General features: G+C 52.1%; 1 protein-coding gene and 1 non-coding gene across 2 annotated transcripts; both read left to right on the top strand.

Annotated features, from left to right (window-relative positions):
- Window positions 1-10,259: 10,259 nt before the first annotated feature.
- Window positions 10,260-18,809, top strand: Eef2 (eukaryotic translation elongation factor 2). The gene is made up of 15 exons (XM_077109655.1): window positions 10,260-10,359; window positions 11,370-11,584; window positions 12,334-12,515; window positions 12,599-12,810; window positions 13,184-13,362; window positions 13,550-13,655; window positions 14,125-14,238; window positions 14,635-14,773; window positions 14,896-15,091; window positions 15,663-15,921; window positions 16,198-16,305; window positions 16,627-16,980; window positions 17,193-17,375; window positions 17,452-17,584; window positions 18,076-18,809. The coding sequence occupies exons 1-15, from the start codon at window positions 10,357-10,359 to the stop codon at window positions 18,267-18,269; spliced, it is 2,577 nt and encodes an 858-aa protein (XP_076965770.1). The 5' UTR covers window positions 10,260-10,356; the 3' UTR covers window positions 18,270-18,809.
- LOC143638587 (small nucleolar RNA SNORD37) lies at window positions 13,039-13,103 on the top strand. Its single transcript, XR_013154624.1, has one exon. It is a non-coding gene; the product is annotated as a small nucleolar RNA SNORD37 (small nucleolar RNA).
- Window positions 18,810-19,201: the final 392 nt, after the last annotated feature.

Consider the following 19,201-nt stretch of genomic DNA (forward strand, 5'->3'; position numbering starts at 1 on the left):
ACACTTGCCAGAATTTGGAAAATTAAAATATTTGCATCTTACAGTTGATAATTCTTCCGGATTTTTGATGGGCTCCCTTCATGCCAGAAAAAAAAAAAACTAAATATATTATAGCTCATTGCTTACAAAATTTTGCCACTGTGGGCGTTCCAAAACAGTTAAAAACAGATAATGGCCCTGGCTATACTCCTACCTCTTTTAAGTAATTTTGCTCATCATTTGGCATTACTCATATAACAGGAATCCCATACAATCCACAGGGACAAGGCATAGTTGAAAGAGCTCATCAAACTATTAAAATGTACTTATTAAAACAAAAAGAGGGAATTGGGAAGGGGTATATATCCCCCCAAAGATAAACTTAAAATAACCCTTTTTACTCTAAACTTTTAAAATTTGGATTCATCAGGGCTTAGTGCTGTGGAAAGGCATATGTGTCCAAAAAATGTACTTAAGCCCAAGGTACTTTGGAAGGATGTTCTAACAGGACAATGGAAAGGTCCTGACCCAGTGATTGTCTGGAGTCGGGGGTCTGTTTATGTGTTTCCATAGGGAGAACAGCAGCCAATTTGGATTCCAGAGAGATTAACCAAAGCGATTTCTACAGACCAAAAAGAAGATGAATTGGCTCAAATCCATAACAGCTGATATCCTTATATCTGCAACAGTGGTTCTCCCACACCTGGAGGCTAATGAATAATGAACACTATTAAGGCCTATTTCAAATGTAAAAAACCTTGGGGCTTGCTTGTGGGAATACCTTCAGACCCATATGCAAGTTTTAGGAAGAAGGATGGGATATCCAAAAAAGAGTCAAACCCAGGTGGTAACCAGGATGCTTTGTTTAGTATCTGTTTTATTATTGCCCTCTCCCACATCATGAAGTTCTATTTTGTTTTTTGAGCTCATACAAACCTAAGTTAATGTTTTTCTGATCAGTTCTATTTTTTGACTGTGGAGTTTTTAAACATTGCAATGGGGATTTCACCTGTGAAAAGCTACAAGGCCTTTACTATTATGTTATGTGTTGTATGTATTATATTATGTGTGCACACTTGTGTTTTGTGTTGTATGTCTGTATGTGCATATGTCCGTATATCATATATGAGGAGCGCTCATGAAAAAATGGATCCAAATATTTTTTTATTATTCACGTGATTTAAATGGTTTAATTTAAATTGGGTAAACAGCTGTTGAGGATTGTTTTAAAATGTGAACAAAAAAGGTGATTAACAAATCTGTTCCTTTACTTTCACCTTTCCTGTTCATTATATCTAATTCTATTCAGGTTACTAAGTTGTTTAGAAAATTGCTTTTTCTTAGTGCCTGCTGGAATGTTACATAATTTTTTTTTAGCCATCATTGCCAGAATTCCTATCTTCATCCCAGTGTCAGTGAAGACAAAGATAAAACCAAACTACAGGTTCTTCGATAGCTATCACAGTAAACTATAAACTGATGCATCAATGAATAATGTAAATCAACAAGTGGTGCTCAATCAAGAAGTCGATTTGCTTTGGGAGGAAATGGACATATTGATGGATTCCTCTGCTTTGAACAGCTTGCAGAACTTGCCTGTACTATGTATCACCTGTATGCATTGAGAACTCACATCTGTTGGTGCAGCAAATTGTGGTAGTGCTGGGGTATTTTTGCTGATGGTATCATCGGTGGTACAATTTTTCCAAAAGGAGCCATCAATTGACTTGGTGTCGTGGCATTTTGTATTCTCCTCCCTTCTGCTTGTGATTGTCGTCATTCAGCTAAAATTTGGGGGCCAACAGAGGTGAGGCAAAGAACCTCACCCCCGCACTGGTACAAAGGCCTATCCACAGGTGTGGCTGTATGCTGGACTGGTAGTCAGATCCAATTGCAATGGTACCAACCTAGGACCGGAGGCTGACGCCTTGAGGTCAGCTCATCTGATGACGGGTAAGGACCATAAGTAGTATTGGACAACCTAAGACAGGCACGGTCCCTAAGCCACATGCGTGTTTTTTAATTAAACAGAGAGGGGGAGATGTTGACAGCCACAGCCAAGTCGGGATGGCTCCTGGCATTTTGCCAGAAGGAGTGGTTGAGAGGTGATGCCAGGGAGCCATTAAGATGATGATAATTAAGTTAAGCTGTGTATAGTTTCTGTGACTGGATGATGCTGGATTGAAACAGGCTGTGTATTCAGTTGTATATAGACCCTTGCTGTCGGGCAATAGGCCGGCTGCTGGGAGCCATCAGCCAAGTAGGTATGACAAATTCCTTGCCAGCTTACTCCCATGCTGTCTAGTGGAAGGACTTCTGAAAGGTGACCTTGCTCAAGGACCAGGGCAGGATCCGTGTTTAGGGTGTTCCCCCTTTAGAATAGGGCAGTTTAGCATAATAGGAGATTAGGGTGTTCCCCCTTTAGAATAGGGCAGTTTAGCATAATAGGAGAGTAGGGTGTTTCCCCTTTAGAATAGGGCGGTTTAGTAATAGGAGATTAGGGTGTTCCTCTTTTGGAATAGGGCGTATCCTGCTGCTGAGTTCCTCTTGAGTGCTTAGGGTCAGACAGTATTTTTTGAGAAGCAGAAGCCCATGCGGTGTGGATTTAGGCAGGAGAGGATTTGGGCAGAGAACGGAGTGGATTTGGGCAGAGAACGTGGATTCCCCCAGAACGTGTTTGTAGACGGCCGGTGTGAGTTCGGGAATAAAGAATTGCTGTTTGAATCTACAAGCTGTGTGGAGACTCGTGATTTGTGCCCAGCAAAAGACTGCAGCAGCCGGCTCCTGCTGCCTCGGGCACCTGCTACTGTTGAGTTCTCGAGGAGCCCCGTGGAGAGCGGAGGGCTCCCAGGAGTGCGCGTGGAGTGCCTGTGGAGTTCCTGTTTGAACCTACAAGTGCCTCGTGGCTCGGTTATTTTGTGCCCAGCCAGACTGCGGCACCTGTCATCCCAGCGACTCAGGAGGCAAAAGGCAGGAGGATCCAGAGATCAAGGCCGACTCAGTAACTAAGCCCGACCCTGTCTCCACGTAAGAAATAGAAAGGACTGGGGGTGCAGCTCAATGGCAGGGTGCTCCACTAGCTTGTGGGAGGTCCTGGGCTCGTCCCCAGCACCGCTCCCCACAAAGGACAAAGAGGAAGATGGCCGCTGCTGCTCTGGGGCATCCGCTGTGTCGCCCAGCACTGTCCTTCTGTGTCCACGCCCTGTGTGGGAGGCAGCAGTTTTGCAGGGCTTTGGGAGGGTTCATCATGCCTCCTCTGGGGCCTGTGCTCTCCTGCCCTGTCCCTGGATTGCCCTCTCCACAGCAGCTCAGTTAACTCTTCTTTTATTTTGTTTTTTTTTTTAATCTTTTTCTATGGGCTGGGGTTGGCTCAAGAGGTAGAGCGCTCACCTAGCATGCGTGAAGCACTGGGTTTGATCCTCAGCACCATATAAAAATAAGTAAAATACAGCTATAAAAAAATAAATTTTTTTTGTAGTGTAGATGGACAGTATGTCTTTATTTCATTTGTTTATTTTTATGTGGTGCTAAGGATTGAACCCAGTGCCTCACACATGCTGGGCAAGTGCTCTGCCCCTGAGCCCCAGCCTAGCCCAGTTAACTCATCTTTTAAACAGCAGCAATCACTTCCAGGAAGCCCTCCTGGATTTCCCCAGTCTGGATCCCAGCCCTCCCGAAATTCCTTCTCCTTCATTTTCTATATTTTTAAAATTTTACCTACCTATCTACTTATGTATTTATTTTTGGGAGTTAGGATTGAACTCGGGGGCACTCGACCACTGAGCCACACCCCCAGCCCTATTTTATATTTTATTCAGAGACAGGGTCTCACTGAGTTGCTTAGAGCCTCACTGTTGCTGAGGCTGGCTTTGAACTCGTGATCCTCCTGCCTCAGCCTCCGGATCTGTGGGGGTGACAGGAGTGCGCCACACCCCACCTCCTAGGTTCTTTCTTTTTCTGTCGCAGTCCTGGGGATGGAGGCCAGGGCTTTGTCCAAGCCAGGCAAATGCTCTGCCCCAGACCTTCCCTCGGCCTCCCCTCCCTCCCAGCAAAGCTGCAGAGATTTGATTGGCGGAGATATTCCCCGCAGCCGGCTCCCGAGGGCGGGGATTTGGGTTTTTTCCCTTCACCGCTGTGGCCCCAGGGACGTTTGCTGGGTCGGAAGGCGAGGAATTGGGAGCAGTAAACTTCTGGTGGAGGAGGCCTGGGGCTCAGGGAGGTGCTTGCCGGTGGGGAGGAGCCTGCCTGGCAGGAAGTCCCTCAGCCAGCAGGGCCCAGGGCGGCTTCAACACAAAGAAATGCAAAAGACCTTGCTGCAGGTGCTGACCCGGGGCCCTAAGGTCACGGCCAGTCCAGAGCTGGGAGCGGAAGGCCCAGCCTGAGCAGCTGAGACTCCCCAAGGGGTCTGTAAACTAGGCTGCGGGTCACCCCGGCCAGACCCCTTTGATGGCAGCAGGCAGGTGGGTCCCCCCTGGAGCCCCCGCAGAGCGCTGGGCGGCAGCCCAGCTTGAGCCCGCAGCCTCTGCTTGGCATCTCGGTGCCCTTCTGCGTTTCTCCCCAGACTGGATCTTGCTCCGTGGCACAGGCCGGCCACTGGACTGACACGATGCCTTTATATTATTTTATTTATTTATTTTTACTTGGTGCTGAGGAGCCAACCCTGGCGAGCACTCTGCCGCTGAGCCACAACCCCAGCCCTGGCCCTGGACTTCAGATCCTCCTGCCTGACTCGGCCTGTGCAGTGGCTGGGATGAACCCTGTGCCACCAAGGCAGGCCAGAGCCCCGTGCTTACCAGCTGCTGTGCAGACCTCAGACCCTTTTGTTTAGTCACCCAAGAGGGGACACAGACACCGCCACTCCCTAGGCTTGAGCTTTCTTCTATCTACCTACCCCTCCTTCTCCCCCTCCCCCTCCCCCTCCCCTCCCCCTCCCCTCCCTCTCCCCCTCCCCCTCCCCTCCCCCTCCCCTCCCTCTCCCCTCCCCCTCCCCCTCCCCCTCCCCCTCCCCCTCCCCCTCCCCGTCTCTGTCTCTGTCTCTGTCCTCCTTTTGCTGGGAGCAGACCCCAGGGCCTTGCTTATACTAGGCAGGAACTCTACCCAGAGCCATACCTCAGACCCCTTTCAAGTTTAGTTTAAAACAAGGTCTCAAACTGACCTCCAACTTTTCTTTTCTTTTTTTTTCTGATACCAGGGATTGAGCTGAGGGGCACTCGACCACAGAGCCACCTCCCCAGCCCTACTGTGTATTTAGAGACCGGGTCTCACTGAGTTGAGGCTCACAATCCTTTTGCCTCAGCCTCCAGATCTGCTGGGATTACAGGCATGCACCATTGCACCCAGCTTGGTCTTGAACTTTTTTTTTTTTTTAAAGAGAGAGAGAATTTTAATATTTATTTTTAGTTTTCAGCGGACACAACATCTTTGTTTGTATGTGGTGCTGAGGATCGGACCTGGGCCGCACACATGCCAGGCGAGCGTGCCACCGCCTGAGCCACATCCCCAGCCCCATGGTCTTGAATTTTTAATCCTTCTGCCTCAGTCCCCCAAGTCGCTGGGATCACAGGCATATCATGGAATTTTTTTCCCATTTTCTTTTGTTTGTTTTTGGTGCTGGGGACAGAACCTAGGGCCTCAGTCATGCTAACTGTGTATTCTAGCACGTGCTGAACTGCTGAGCTACACCCCCATCCTCTTGATAATAATACATATACATGTTTTGGATACTGGGAATTGAACCCAGCATGCTCAACACTGAGCCACATCCCCAGCCCTTTTTATTTATTTATTTATTTATTTTTTAAAGAGAGAGTGAGAGAGGAGAGAGAGAGAGAATTTTTTTTTTAATATTTATTTTTTAGTCATCGGCGGACACAACATCTTTGTTTGTACGTGGTGCTGAGAATCGAACCCGGGCCGCACGCATGCCAGGCGAGCGCGCTACCACTTGAGCCACATCCCCAGCCCCAGCCCTTTTTATTTTTGAGACAGGGTCTTGCTAAATTCCTTCGGCCCTCACTAGGTTGCTGCCTCAGCCTGCCGAGCTGCTGGGATTACACGTGTGTGCCATCATGCCTGGCTCTAATAATAACATTTTAATAATTTTTTAAAAACAAAATGTAAGGCTGGGCTATAGCTCAGTGGAAGAGCGCTTGTCTAGCATGTGTGAGGCAATGGTTCAATCCTCAGCACCACATAAAAATAAGTTAATAAAGATATTGTGTGTCCATCAACAACTAAGAGATATGTTTTTTAAAAAAGGTGAAATGTAGGGGCTGGGATCCCGGCTCAGCCAGTGGTAGAGCACATGTTCAGCACTCCCCAGGCTCTGGGTTCCACTCCAGAGTGTGAGGGCATGCCTCCAGCCCACTGTCATGATGAGGGAGCTTTTTGGTGTTTCCTTTAAAATGTTTAAAACACCTTTATTTATTTTATGTGGTGCTGGGGATAGAACCCAGTGCCTCACGCATCTAGGGAGGCGCTCTATCACTGAGCCCCCACCCCCGCCCCTGCTCCCTTAAATTGTGTGTCCATAGTAAATTCATCCCTGGCTGTCCCCAAGTCCCAGCCCTGGCTATCACACAGTAGGTCCTAACAAATGCTTGCATGACTCCTGATTGCAAAATGTATAATCCAGCCCCAGAACAGGAGCTCCCGAGGAGCCTGCGGGAGCGGGAGCGGGCACAGCATTGTCTGCTCTCAAGGTTCTGAGGCTTGAGGTACAGGGTCAAGGCCACAGGGTTGGTTTCTTCCTCTGGGTTGCAGAACGTCCGACCTCGTCTTTCCCTGAGGCCAATCCCATGAAGAGGACTTGGTTTTCTCCTTTGGTAGCAAAGGAAACACTAGAGGCTCCAGTCCCAAAGGCTGTGATTCTGCCCACGCCCAGGAACAGGGGGCTTTTACAGAGGTGATCAGAGAAAATGGGATCAGGGAGGAGGGCTCAGAAAGGAGGAGATCAGGGAGGAGAAGTTTAGGGAAAAGAAGACTGGGGAACAGAAAAAAACAGAAGTTTGAAAGCCCCAAGGAGTATAGCGCACCCAGAGTCTCACATTATCAGGCAAATGCTGCAGTGAGCCCCTCCCCAGCTGAATCACCTGTGCAAAAATTCTGCCTGTTGGGGCAGGTCTTGTGGTGGCTCAGAGGTAGAGCACTTACCTCACACCTGTGAGGCCCTGGGTTTGATCCTCAGCACCGCATAAAAATAAAGGCATCGTGTCCAATCTCAACTAAAAAAAAAAAAAAAAGTCTGCCTTTTGTGGGAGATCTCCTTGGCTCAGTGGCAGGGCGCTGCTTAGAGGCTTGGGCGCCAAAAAGAGAAAAAAACCCTGAGCTTCAGAAGGTGAGGATTTCAGCATGCGAATTTTAAGGGGACCTGATTAGGTCCCCCCATATGGAGCAAACGTTGTGATCACTGGATACCTGGGCAGTGCAAGGGGCTTTGATTGGTTTGATTGCAGGTGGACCATAGGACCTTGGGCATGCCAGGCCAGTGCTCCATTCTGAGCCACACCCCCAGGCCAAATCTTTTTTTTGGGGGGGTGAGTGGGGAGGAAGAGTACCCGGGATTGAAATCAGAGGCACTCAACCACTGAGTCACCTCCCCAGCCCTATTTTGTATTTTATTGAGAGACAGGATCTCACTGAGTTCCTTAGTGCCTCACTATGTCGCTGAGGCTGGCTTTCAATTCCTCATCCTCCTGCCTCAGCCTCCGGAACTGCTGATATTTTAGGCATGAGCCACGGAGCCCAGCTCCCAGCCCAATCTTAAGTTTCAGAGGAGCCCAGAAATAGGTTCTGTGGTTATTCGCAGTTTTAATGGCAGCATGTAAGGCTCAGAGAGGTTAAGTAACTTGCCCGTGGCCACACAGGCAGTGAGAACACAACCATAATTTAAACTTGGCTTTGAGTAAGCAAATGAAAAACATCCAGGGAATGGTTCTGGAACTAGAGTAAACTGCCTTTTTTAAGTGGAAGGTGAGTCCCCTCTTTTTAGCTGGGCAACCTTGAGCAAATGACTTAACTTCTTTGAACCTCAGCTGCCTCACGCGTAAAACTAGCCAACCCCAAACGCTGAGGAGGGAGAGGACTAAGTGAATTAATTCATTTAAAACGGATGTGCACAGGCAAATTCGGGCGGCGTGCAGTGGCGACCGCTGGTCGGCAGGGGCCGCTGCCGAGGCTTTCGAGCCCGGAGGGCGCCGCAGTGAGCGCATGCGCAGTGGCACCTCCCTGCAGAGGTGAGTCCCCGCCCTTTAATCCAACTTGAATTTATCACTGCAGACCCTGAACCTTGGAGTGACACGTTTTGCTCCTGGCTTCTGCTAATTCCTTGTATGGGAATGAAGTTTGGGAGAGTGCCTTTCCTGGCAACATCTGACCCTATCCTTCCAGCAATGGGGTTGAACACCTTCTCAGGAAAAAGTTAACGATGGAACTTAAAATTTCCCCATTGCCCTTAAGCTCTCCCCAGTCTTCAGCTTCCATTAGGGTTTCTCAATAAGCAACGGCATGGTGGTGCACGCCTGTCGTGAGGCTAAGGCAGGGGATGGCAAGTTCAAGACCAGCCTGGGCAATTTAGAGAAACCTGTTTCAAAATAAAAAGGGCTGGGAGTGTAGTTGAGTGGTAGAACGCCTCTGGGTTAAATCCTTGGTTCCCCCCCCCCATCTTTTTTTTCCAACAAACAAGCAGTGCATTCACTCGAGAGTAAAACTCAGCTCCCTCTTCTAACGAAAACATTCGCATTACCTCTCTGAAATGAGCTCGTCTTGTAAGGAAGTACTGTGAAGTGCCTAGTTCACAACCGAGCCCACAGTTTAGTGCTTTTAAAGATTAAAAAAAATTATACTAAACGCGAAACCGAATATCCGTTTGCAGAAAACACAAATGGCACATGCGCTTGCCGTGTAAAATTAACAGATCTTGTCACGTACTCAGGTGTAGGTATTTGTGGCAACCCGGGGAGCTGACTTATGCTCCTGCCCACCTCCCTTCTGCGGTTTTGAGGATAGATACTTCTTGAGCATCTCCATCTGCCTCCATATTCCCCTGGATTTAATGGTAATAGCAAGAGGAATCACTGACCACACGAATGCTGGGCTGTGGCAACGCCTTACCAAGAGGACAGAGCAAAGGCGGGGGAGGGGTGCGCAGATCGATTTTAGAGTCCAGTATGGAAACAGCATCGCTTTCTGCCGACGCGACAGCTCCAGGTCTCCCGGCCAGGCAAAACACCGCAGTCCCTCTCCTTTTGTCGAGTGTGCTCAGAAAAGAATTTACCCAAGGGGGGGGGTTATTTGTAGGAATGAGAACATCATTCATTGTTGCAAGAAAAAACGAGAGCCTACTATGTGCATCGAACTAAGGACCTTATAAAGATACACAATCGATTGTCAGTTCATTCCCTGGAGCCAAAAACCCGAAATACAACCGTTTCCTAGGGTCAGATTAGGACACTAATGCTGAATAATCTTCTTGCGCCTCCCCCTGGACAGGAAATGAAATAGAAAATGAGATTGCTCATGGAAAGCGTTTAGCCCCAGCTTGAGACGCAGCAAACCATTCTCTGAAATAAGTAACCATTTTTATTAGTAGCAATGACAGATAATTAAAATAGCTAATGTGTATGGAGCGCTGGACGTGTATTTAATTCATTTTATCTCCCCCAAAACTCGGGTAGCACTGATTACCCCCCCCCACACACACACACACTTTAAGCCGCAAGGAGGCGGAGACACGGAGAAATCCAAGGGACTACAAGTTTTACCTGTAGTATGGTGAAGCCGTAAGGCGTTTTGTTCTCTGCTGTATCAGGGAACAGAATTCTTTCACAAGGCCCGGTAAATAGTAGATGCTCGATACGCATTTGTGTGATAAATGTTCCCCCAGCTTCTCCCAGTGGAATCATCTTATGTAACAACACAGATGAATAAGTTCATATTGGTACAATGCACACACCCTAGTCACCTTGTAAGGTGCCATTAATAGAAATGCTTGGAATTTTGCAAACTGACATGAATTGCAACAATATGATTACTAATCTCGCTCTTCGCTTTGCGCACCTGACCACCGAACGCTGGAGCCGGACCACCGCCCCCGAAACGCCCCCTTCCCCCGCCACTCTCCCCTGCCACTGAGCACCTGCCACAGAGCAGAGGCGCCGGCGCCTAATGGGTTAATGACAAAGTGCGTCCTTGCGCGCTTGCGCGCTGCGTCGCTTATCTCCGCCCCCACAGCGAGGTCATATGACCCGCCCAACCGGCGTCGACCTATAAAAGGTTGGGTGTTGACGTCAGCGTTCTCTTCCGCCGTCGTCGCCGCCATCCTCGGCGCGACTCGTCTCGCTCGGATCTGCTTGGGAGAATCCACCGCCATCCGCCACCATGGTAAGCAACTTTGTGAGGCTGGTGCCTCAGGAGTGCGGTGGGCTCTCTGCGGGTTCGAGGCTGCCCACCCTGAGGTCCCGGTGCCGCCTGGAGAGGGAATAGACATGGCGGCGGCGGCGGGGCTGGCGGGCTCAGAGCTGGGGAAGCGGCCGCCGCCATGTCTGTGGGCCCCGCTGTTCACTCGGCCCTTTCCTCGCTTCCGGAACCACGGTCGCCTCACGGGACCCGGGGTCCAGCTAGAGCTGGGGGGGAGGAGCGGAGGAGGGCGTATGATGATGTGGCAGCCGCTGTAATGGCGAGCAAGGCGGTGGGAGCAGGGTGTAGACAGGGAGGCGCCTTATGTAACTCGTGGGCTGTGAGCTTGAAATCGCTTTTTGTTGGGGGCTGGGGGCGGTAGGAAAATGGCTGGGGGGAAAAAGCAAGGTCTGAAGAGGTTCTCCCCAAACGGCTCCTTCTGCTGTGACACCTCGGCCTAAGTCCTTGTTCCTGCTGTTGCCTGAATTGTGAAAATGTGCTTTGAGGCTGGAGGTGCTGGCTTGTGTCCGGGCTGCCCCGGCTCTGCGTTTGTCCAAAATGGCCTACTTAGAACCTTTGGGTGGGTGCTTGTCTCCTCTTCCAGGCAGGAGTGACCTTGGGTTTTAATAACGCTTTTAGTGGGGCAGTCAGCACCGTGGTAAGGCAAGGTGCTGGGGAGGCGCCATCCTTCCAGTAGCAGAGTCCTACTGCCTCTAGGGAAACCCGTTTTCAATCGCGGAGTCCTCTTCTCTAGCTTCCTTCTTGCTTGTCAATTCTGAGTGACAGCTACAAGGAGACTCTTCAGAGAGTGGCAGTGGTTTTTAAAGGGTGTGTGCAGACACTGGCAGTGTGGGGGTATTGAAGCACCCTCCCCAGACTAGCCCCCTCCTGGCCACAGGCCTGGCAGTCTATCGACTTAGTGTGACCTGGTGTTCCCTGCCAAACCCGGTTCCTGGAATCCCTGTCCAGTCTGAACCCCATCCCCCTTCACCCAGGTGAACTTCACGGTAGACCAGATCCGGGCCATCATGGACAAAAAGGCCAACATTCGCAACATGTCTGTCATCGCCCACGTGGACCATGGAAAGTCCACCTTGACCGACTCCCTGGTGTGCAAGGCTGGCATCATTGCCTCTGCCCGGGCCGGGGAGACCCGCTTCACCGACACTCGGAAGGATGAGCAGGAGCGTTGCATTACCATCAAATCAACGTGAGCGCTCCTGGTGCTCTCTGGGCTTGGGCAGGGGTGGGAGCCCAGCTGCAGGCCCCAGGCAAGACACAGTGAGCATCAGGGTCTCTACCCAGCCTTTCCCCCTCTCTAATTGGGTTTTCTCCAAGGTACAGTTGGGGTTGTCTGGAGACTATTTGGTTGTCACACTTGGGAGGAGAGGATGTCATTGGCATCTAGGGGTGCTCTTATTAGAGTTGTGTCTGCTGTGGGATGGGAACTTGGCCCCCAATGCCAACTGCATAAACACAAAGCAGAGTGACGTGGCTATTGTTTCTTAAGTGGGTGACTGGTGAGCTCTGTAAATAGAGGTGTTTAGATCTCTTTAGGCTTGGGGTGGGGAGCAGGATGTGAACAGAGGATGGTGACAGCAGTCTTGGCTTGACTCTGGCCAGGTCCTGCAGTTGCTCCTTGTTAGTTCAGCCTCATAGTGTGGAGGGACCAGTCAGGTTCTGGGGAGCCAGTATCAGGAGGTCCCCATCCTTAGGGACATGCATCCTGGCAGAGGCACAGCAGAGATGGGCTGGTTCCCTAGGCAGGCAGTTTGCAGCCTGTCTCAAGGAATGAGTAATACAAAGAGGGGAGGGGACAAGGTGGAGTGCTCTTAATGATGGCGCCCGCTCTTCACTGCTTCACCTTTGGCTTATGGTTCCTCCAGCCAGCCAGGGCTTTAGTCATGAGCAGGAGACCTGTGTGGCTTTTATGTGACTGACCCCTCCTTTGATTGGCAGTGCCATCTCCCTCTTCTATGAGCTTTCGGAGAACGACTTGAACTTCATCAAGCAGAGCAAGGATGGCTCTGGCTTCCTTATCAACCTTATTGACTCCCCTGGGCACGTAGACTTCTCCTCAGAGGTCACAGCTGCTCTCCGTGTCACCGATGGTGCTTTAGTAGTAGTGGACTGTGTGTCTGGTAAGCTGTGGGCTCCCGTGTGAAGGCTCCCCCAACCTGCAATCATTGCTGCCTATGCGTGACAGATCCCCATGTGTCCCCAGGTGTATGTGTACAGACGGAGACAGTGCTGCGGCAGGCCATTGCCGAGCGCATCAAGCCTGTGCTGATGATGAACAAGATGGATCGGGCCCTGCTGGAGCTGCAGCTGGAGCCCGAGGAACTCTACCAGACCTTCCAGCGCATCGTGGAGAACGTCAATGTCATCATCTCCACCTACGGCGAGGGCGAGAGCGGCCCCATGGGCAACATCATGGTGCGCCCCTTGCTTTCAGGGAGTCCTCTTGTGGGATTTGGCTAGAGGCGTTGTGATTGGAGGCATGCTTTTTGCTAGGTGTGATGGGGTGATGGGGGTGGGATGTTTTAGAACTAACTGGACCCAGCTCCTGGGCTTTCAGGAACTCTGCCTAGTGACCCCATTTTCAGTGCCTGTTTCCCTTTTGTTCTAGAGACAGGGGTCCTGGCAGGATGGGCTGGGCACCCTATACATGATGACTGAAATTTCTTCACTTTGACCTGATGTCTATTGAAGAAACTTGGCATCTGAGCCTGGGTGCCTAGGGACTTAGCTGTGGGTTCTACCCAGAGCCCACCCCCTGCTCATGCCTCTTTATTCCTCACTCTCCCAGATTGACCCAGTGCTCGGCACCGTGGGCTTTGGGTCTGGCCTCCATGGCTGGGCCTTCACCCTGAAACAGTTTGCAGAGATGTATGTGGCCAAGTTTGCTGCCAAGGGTGAGGGCCAGCTGGGGCCTGCTGAGCGGGCCAAGAAAGTGGAGGACATGATGAAGAAGCTTTGGGGAGACCGGTGAGCCTTGCACGTAGCACTGGTGGTGGGGTCTGGGTCTCTCTGGTGGGCAGGCAGGTGGAGATGGGGGATCGCTGTTTTTGACTGAGCGCGTTATGGAATCTTCCCCAAGCGCATTCCCCGTGTTGCCCGTCTTGGTCATTGCAAAATCCCTAATCTGATGGGGCTGAACCTTTTGTTTCCCCAGGTACTTCGACCCAGCCAATGGCAAATTCAGTAAGTCTGCCACTAGCCCTGATGGGAAGAAGCTACCCAGGACTTTTTGCCAGCTCATCCTGGACCCTATCTTCAAGGTGAGAGTGACTCTGGAGCCATCCAGGCTGATGAATAGATGTGTGTTCTTTGCACTGTCAGATGGTTCAAGATCACCCCTGAAAAGGCCAGTCTGCTGACCTGTTGCTTCCTTGAGTGGGCAGGAGCAGCAGTCAGGGTAGCTGGTACCTGATCTGTTTCGACTGGTAGCTTAGGCTTGCCTCCAGCTGCCTGAGAGGTGGAGGTAATGTAAGGTCCAGCAGGCAGGGGTCTGGTGAGGCTTGGCTTCCAACTTAAGGAGAAAGCACGGGCAGGCCTGCCCGGCCTAGTAGGCCTGCAGACTTTATAGGTCAAAATCTGTAAGTTGGAGCAGGCTCTTTGCTCCCAAATGCCCTGCTCTGAGGTGTGCTGGTGTGTGTGGTGGGTCAGGCTCTTTGCATCATTACCAGCAAGTAGCTATGGGGTTTGTAGGTTTTCCAAATGGGCTTGCTTGTTTGCCTGGTGCTGTAGGTGTTTGATGCGATCATGAATTTCAAGAAAGAGGAGACTGCGAAGCTGATTGAGAAACTGGACATTAAGTTGGACAGTGAAGATAAAGACAAAGAGGGCAAGCCACTGCTGAAGGTGAGATGGTTGGAGACCGATCCGTCTCCTCCGGCTTGGTCAGAGCTTAACTTGTCATTTCTTTTTTTTTTTTAATGTTTAATTTTAGTTAGGGTAGCGTTATCTTGTTGATTGGTGCTGAGGACCAAACCCAAGACCTCGAACGTGCTAGGCGAGTGCTCTACCGCTGAGCCACACCCCAGCCTTAACTTGTCATTTCTGTGGGTGGTCAGCAGCCTGCTGGCCAAGACATGAGGGCCCGAATGTGCCCTGCTAGCATGCCTTCCTAGAAGTGGCCATGTTTCGGAGAACCTGGTCCTTGATTGTTTCCTTGGGTCCCCAGTGAAAGGAAAAGTGACGTGATGGTCCTGGGGGTTCCTAGGCCACTTGTGAGCCTCCTTCCCTGCTGTCCAACAGGCTGTGATGCGCCGCTGGCTGCCAGCTGGGGATGCCCTGCTACAGATGATCACCATCCACCTGCCCTCCCCGGTGACAGCCCAGAAATACCGCTGCGAGCTGCTCTATGAGGGTCCCCCTGATGACGAGGCTGCCATGGGTAAGCAAGCAAAGCCAGGCCGGGGTGGGACTCCTGATTGTTGGCTGCCCTGCCTCAGGCCCAGGGTTTTTGGAGAGCTGAGCTGCAAGAGAATAGCTTCCTGTGGTGGTTTCTCTATTCAGGCATTAAAAGCTGTGACCCCAAAGGCCCTCTTATGATGTACATTTCCAAAATGGTGCCAACCTCCGACAAAGGTCGGTTCTACGCCTTTGGACGCGTCTTTTCAGGGCTGGTGTCCACCGGCCTGAAAGTCAGGATCATGGGGCCCAACTATACTCCTGGGAAGAAAGAGGACCTCTACTTGAAGCCCATCCAGAGGTGAGTGGTGGGGTGGGCCTCAGTGCCCCAGGTGCAGCTCTGGAGCTGTGGCTTGTCCCTGCCCTGCCTGCAGCTGGTGGCTTAGGCTTGCTTGCATCTGCACAAGGAGTGAAAGCCACCAGCAAGGTGTACTTCCTCTGTTCACCTGAACCCTAATTCAAAAATAGGACAAGATGTTCTGAGGAATCAGGCGGGTGACCAGTTTTGTCATCCCCTGAGAGCAGGTAGAGAGGTCCAAGACGGCACCACCAGTAGCGGACACTGCTCACTGGGCCCTACCAGCAACTGAGAGTTAGGGGAGAGACAACCAAACCTCATTTCCATTATCTGCTCAGGCCTGGCCAATATTCCCAATGCCTTTGTTCTTGCTTCCCTGTGCTCACATTCGATGTGGCATGGGTGTGGCACTCACGGGGAATTTGGAATTGCTGGTGATTCCTCCAAATTATGTAGGAAATGCAGCCAGGGCTTGAGGGAGGCCCAGGCAGGAGAGCTTTGCACTCTGGAGAGGACTGGGATCTGGCAGAACCAGATCTGGTGGCCGCGCCTGACGTTTTCTGCTTCTCCCCAGAACAATCCTGATGATGGGCCGCTATGTGGAGCCCATTGAGGACGTGCCTTGCGGGAACATCGTGGGTCTGGTGGGCGTGGACCAGTTCCTGGTGAAGACTGGCACCATCACCACTTTTGAGCACGCCCACAACATGCGTGTGATGAAGTTCAGCGTCAGTCCTGTCGTGAGGGTGGCTGTGGAGGCCAAGAACCCAGCTGACTTGCCCAAGCTGGTGGAGGGGCTGAAGCGGCTGGCCAAGTCTGACCCCATGGTGCAGGTGGGCAGAGTCCCTTTCCAGGCACCTGGGAGCAGGTACCCCCACTGGGGTAGGGGTTGTTGGGTGACTTCTTAAAAGGAGAGACTGACGCCACCCCATGTCTTCCTGGTTGGTGGCTGCCCTCTAGGTTGCCAAAAAGGTCTCATAGCCACGCACAGGTTTTTCAATTTTGCGGGTTGTTGCCTCCATCTGGCAACTCAGACTGCTCACGGCCTTGGTGGTCTTGCTCGCCCATGGGTGATGGTCACTAGGGGGTTGACCCTGTGCTTCCCACAGTGCATCATCGAGGAGTCTGGGGAGCACATCATTGCTGGGGCTGGGGAGCTGCACTTGGAGATCTGCCTTAAGGACCTGGAGGAGGACCACGCCTGCATACCCATCAAGGTGAGCTGAGGCAGCCCTGTCCCGCTGTGCGGTGGGGCAGGGGCAGCCTGTGGAGCAGGCTTCTGCCACAGCAGGCCTCTGCCCTTGGTGCTGAGCACTAGCTCTGCACTGGAACTGGTTGGCCACAATGGCTCTGCTTGTCTTCTGCTGTTTCTGGTTGGGCTCCTTAGACCTCTGCGCCTTTCTTCCTTGGCTGCCTTGAACAGGGGCAGTTTGCTCTGCCTGAGGCTCCCTCAGCCTCCCTGGGAAGAGCTGTTAGGGACACCTCTCCCTGGAAGGCCACCTCCAGGCAGCAGTTCAACTTCCAGACTCTTCTTGCAGAAATCTGATCCAGTGGTTTCGTACCGGGAGACAGTCAGTGAGGAGTCGAACGTGCTCTGCCTCTCCAAGTCCCCCAACAAGCACAATCGGCTGTACATGAAGGCGCGGCCCTTCCCTGATGGTCTGGCCGAGGACATCGACAAGGGTGAGGTGTCAGCCCGCCAGGAGCTCAAGCAGCGAGCCCGTTACCTGGCTGAGAAGTACGAGTGGGATGTGGCTGAGGCCCGCAAGATCTGGTGCTTTGGGCCTGATGGCACTGGCCCCAACATCCTCACGGACATCACCAAGGGTGTGCAGTACCTCAATGAGATCAAGGACAGTGTGGTGGCTGGCTTCCAGTGGGCCACCAAAGAGGTGAGCTGGATCCAGATGGCCTGGGAGGGGTCTCACTGTGTCTCCTGGGTCTGGAGTTGGGCTGGGGATCTCTGGGATGCGGATTGTGGGGGTGAGGGGCCTTTGCATGCTAGGTCAGCACAGGCAGAGCCTGCAGCTGTGTGGGTGAGGGTGTGCACCTGCTGGGAGCTGGTGTGTGCCTGGTCTCTGAGGCCTCCTTCCCCATTCCCCAGGGTGCACTGTGCGAGGAGAACATGCGGGGCGTGCGCTTTGATGTGCACGATGTGACACTGCATGCGGATGCCATCCATCGTGGGGGCGGCCAGATCATCCCCACTGCCCGCCGCTGCCTCTATGCCAGTGTGCTGACTGCCCAGCCCCGCCTCATGGAGCCCATCTACCTTGTGGAGATCCAGGTGAGTGCACTGGCCTGCACTGGCCTCCTGCTGCCTTTCTGCCCCACGGAGCTGAATGCCTGTCTTTTCTTGGCAGTGTCCAGAGCAGGTGGTTGGTGGCATCTATGGTGTCCTGAACAGGAAGCGGGGTCATGTGTTTGAGGAATCCCAGGTGGCTGGTACCCCCATGTTCGTCGTCAAGGCCTACCTGCCTGTCAATGAATCCTTCGGTAAGTGCCCCTCGGGCCTATCTAGGCAGATGAAAGCCTGGCTTTCTGTGTGAGTGTGGGGAGGGGCCCTGGTGGGAACTTTTTTGATCTGCTTTCTGCAAGTAGGTGGTCTGCCTGCACCCTGTGTGGCCCCCATTCACTAGTTGGGAGTTTGTTTGATGAGGGCAGGAAGGCTATGATAGGTCAGTAGGATCTTGGAGATGGGCCAGGCGGGCTGCAAGCACTGTGGCTCAGGCTGGTTCTCTGCACCCGGAAGAGCTGTCCCTTCTATATACTAGTGGCCTTTGAATCATTTCCATCATGGGTGGGGCTTAGTATCTGACTTGCCCAGGATTCTCGGAGACTTATCTACAGTCCCAGGTGGTCATCACCCTAGGGAGAGCCTGGGTTCCCAGTGTTTCCCTGCTGTGGTGCTAGGGATAGAACCCAGGGACCTAGTACATGCAAGGTACCTGCTGCCTCTTGAGCTCTCTCTGTCTCTCGCCCCACAGGCTTCACTGCTGACCTGAGGTCCAACACAGGTGGTCAGGCCTTCCCTCAGTGCGTGTTCGACCACTGGCAGATCCTGCCTGGAGACCCCTTTGACAACACCAGCCGTCCCAGCCAAGTGGTAGCGGAGACCCGCAAGCGCAAAGGCCTGAAGGAGGGCATCCCGGCCCTGGACAACTTCCTGGACAAATTGTAGGCGGCTCTTTCCAGCAGTGGTTTGCCACCCCTGGCGGGACTTGGCACAACACCCACACCCAGTTTGACCACAGCAACACGTCCTTGCATTCTCAAATGACACCTTGAGACTGTCCCCACACAGTGATGCCCTGCCTGAGGGGTTTCGGGGCCCACTCCGTGCCATCGCTCAACAATAACACTTGATGCCGTTTCTCTCTATTTATTTCAGGAGTCCAGAGGCAGGGGAAATGCCCTTTCTGAAGGGACTACTTGGCTGGTGGGGTGGGGAGGTAGGGTGAGACACCCAATGCTTTTATTTCAGATCATCAGAGGGAAACTGAATCAGATGTCCAAAAGTTCAAAATAAATGCATTAAGAAGTTTATTTGGGTATATGGCCCGAAGTGGATTTTCCTCAGAAAGGGGGAAAGGAATGGTGGGTAGATTAATTCCTAGAAGGCAGGAAGTCCTGTGCCGTGTCACCATGAGCACCTTCAGCTGTATTAGTGCCATTGGAATAATAAATTTGATAATGGTGGTGAAGTGTGCCATCCCTGTGACTTGGGTCTGCATCCTTCCTGGGGCATCTGCACAGGAGAAGGGTTAGGGTCGGTTGGTTCCAGTACAGCTTGTATAGCCTCCAGTGCGGCTTAGGTACCTGCTTGGGCTCCTACAGAGCTGTCTGGTGCAGCTTGTGCAGTGGTAAGAATTGCCTGCATCTGTCCACAGTGGCAGCCCTGGCTCCACGTCTGCTGTACTGATGGTTAAGTCCTGAGGGTGCAATGCGGAAGGCCTTCTGGGAGAAGGTGCCACTATGGCTGTGAGCTCAAGTAGGCCTGGGGGTTAGTGCAGGAGGCCATCTTGGGCCAGAAAGTACTACTTGTACTTCCTGGGGGATAGGATAAGTTGAGATCAGAAGTAAGGCAAAAGCAGGACTGGAGTTGTGGCTCAG

This window comes from Callospermophilus lateralis, chromosome 1 (genome assembly GCF_048772815.1).
Source record: "Callospermophilus lateralis isolate mCalLat2 chromosome 1, mCalLat2.hap1, whole genome shotgun sequence".
Classification (NCBI taxonomy): Eukaryota; Metazoa; Chordata; class Mammalia; order Rodentia; family Sciuridae; genus Callospermophilus; species Callospermophilus lateralis.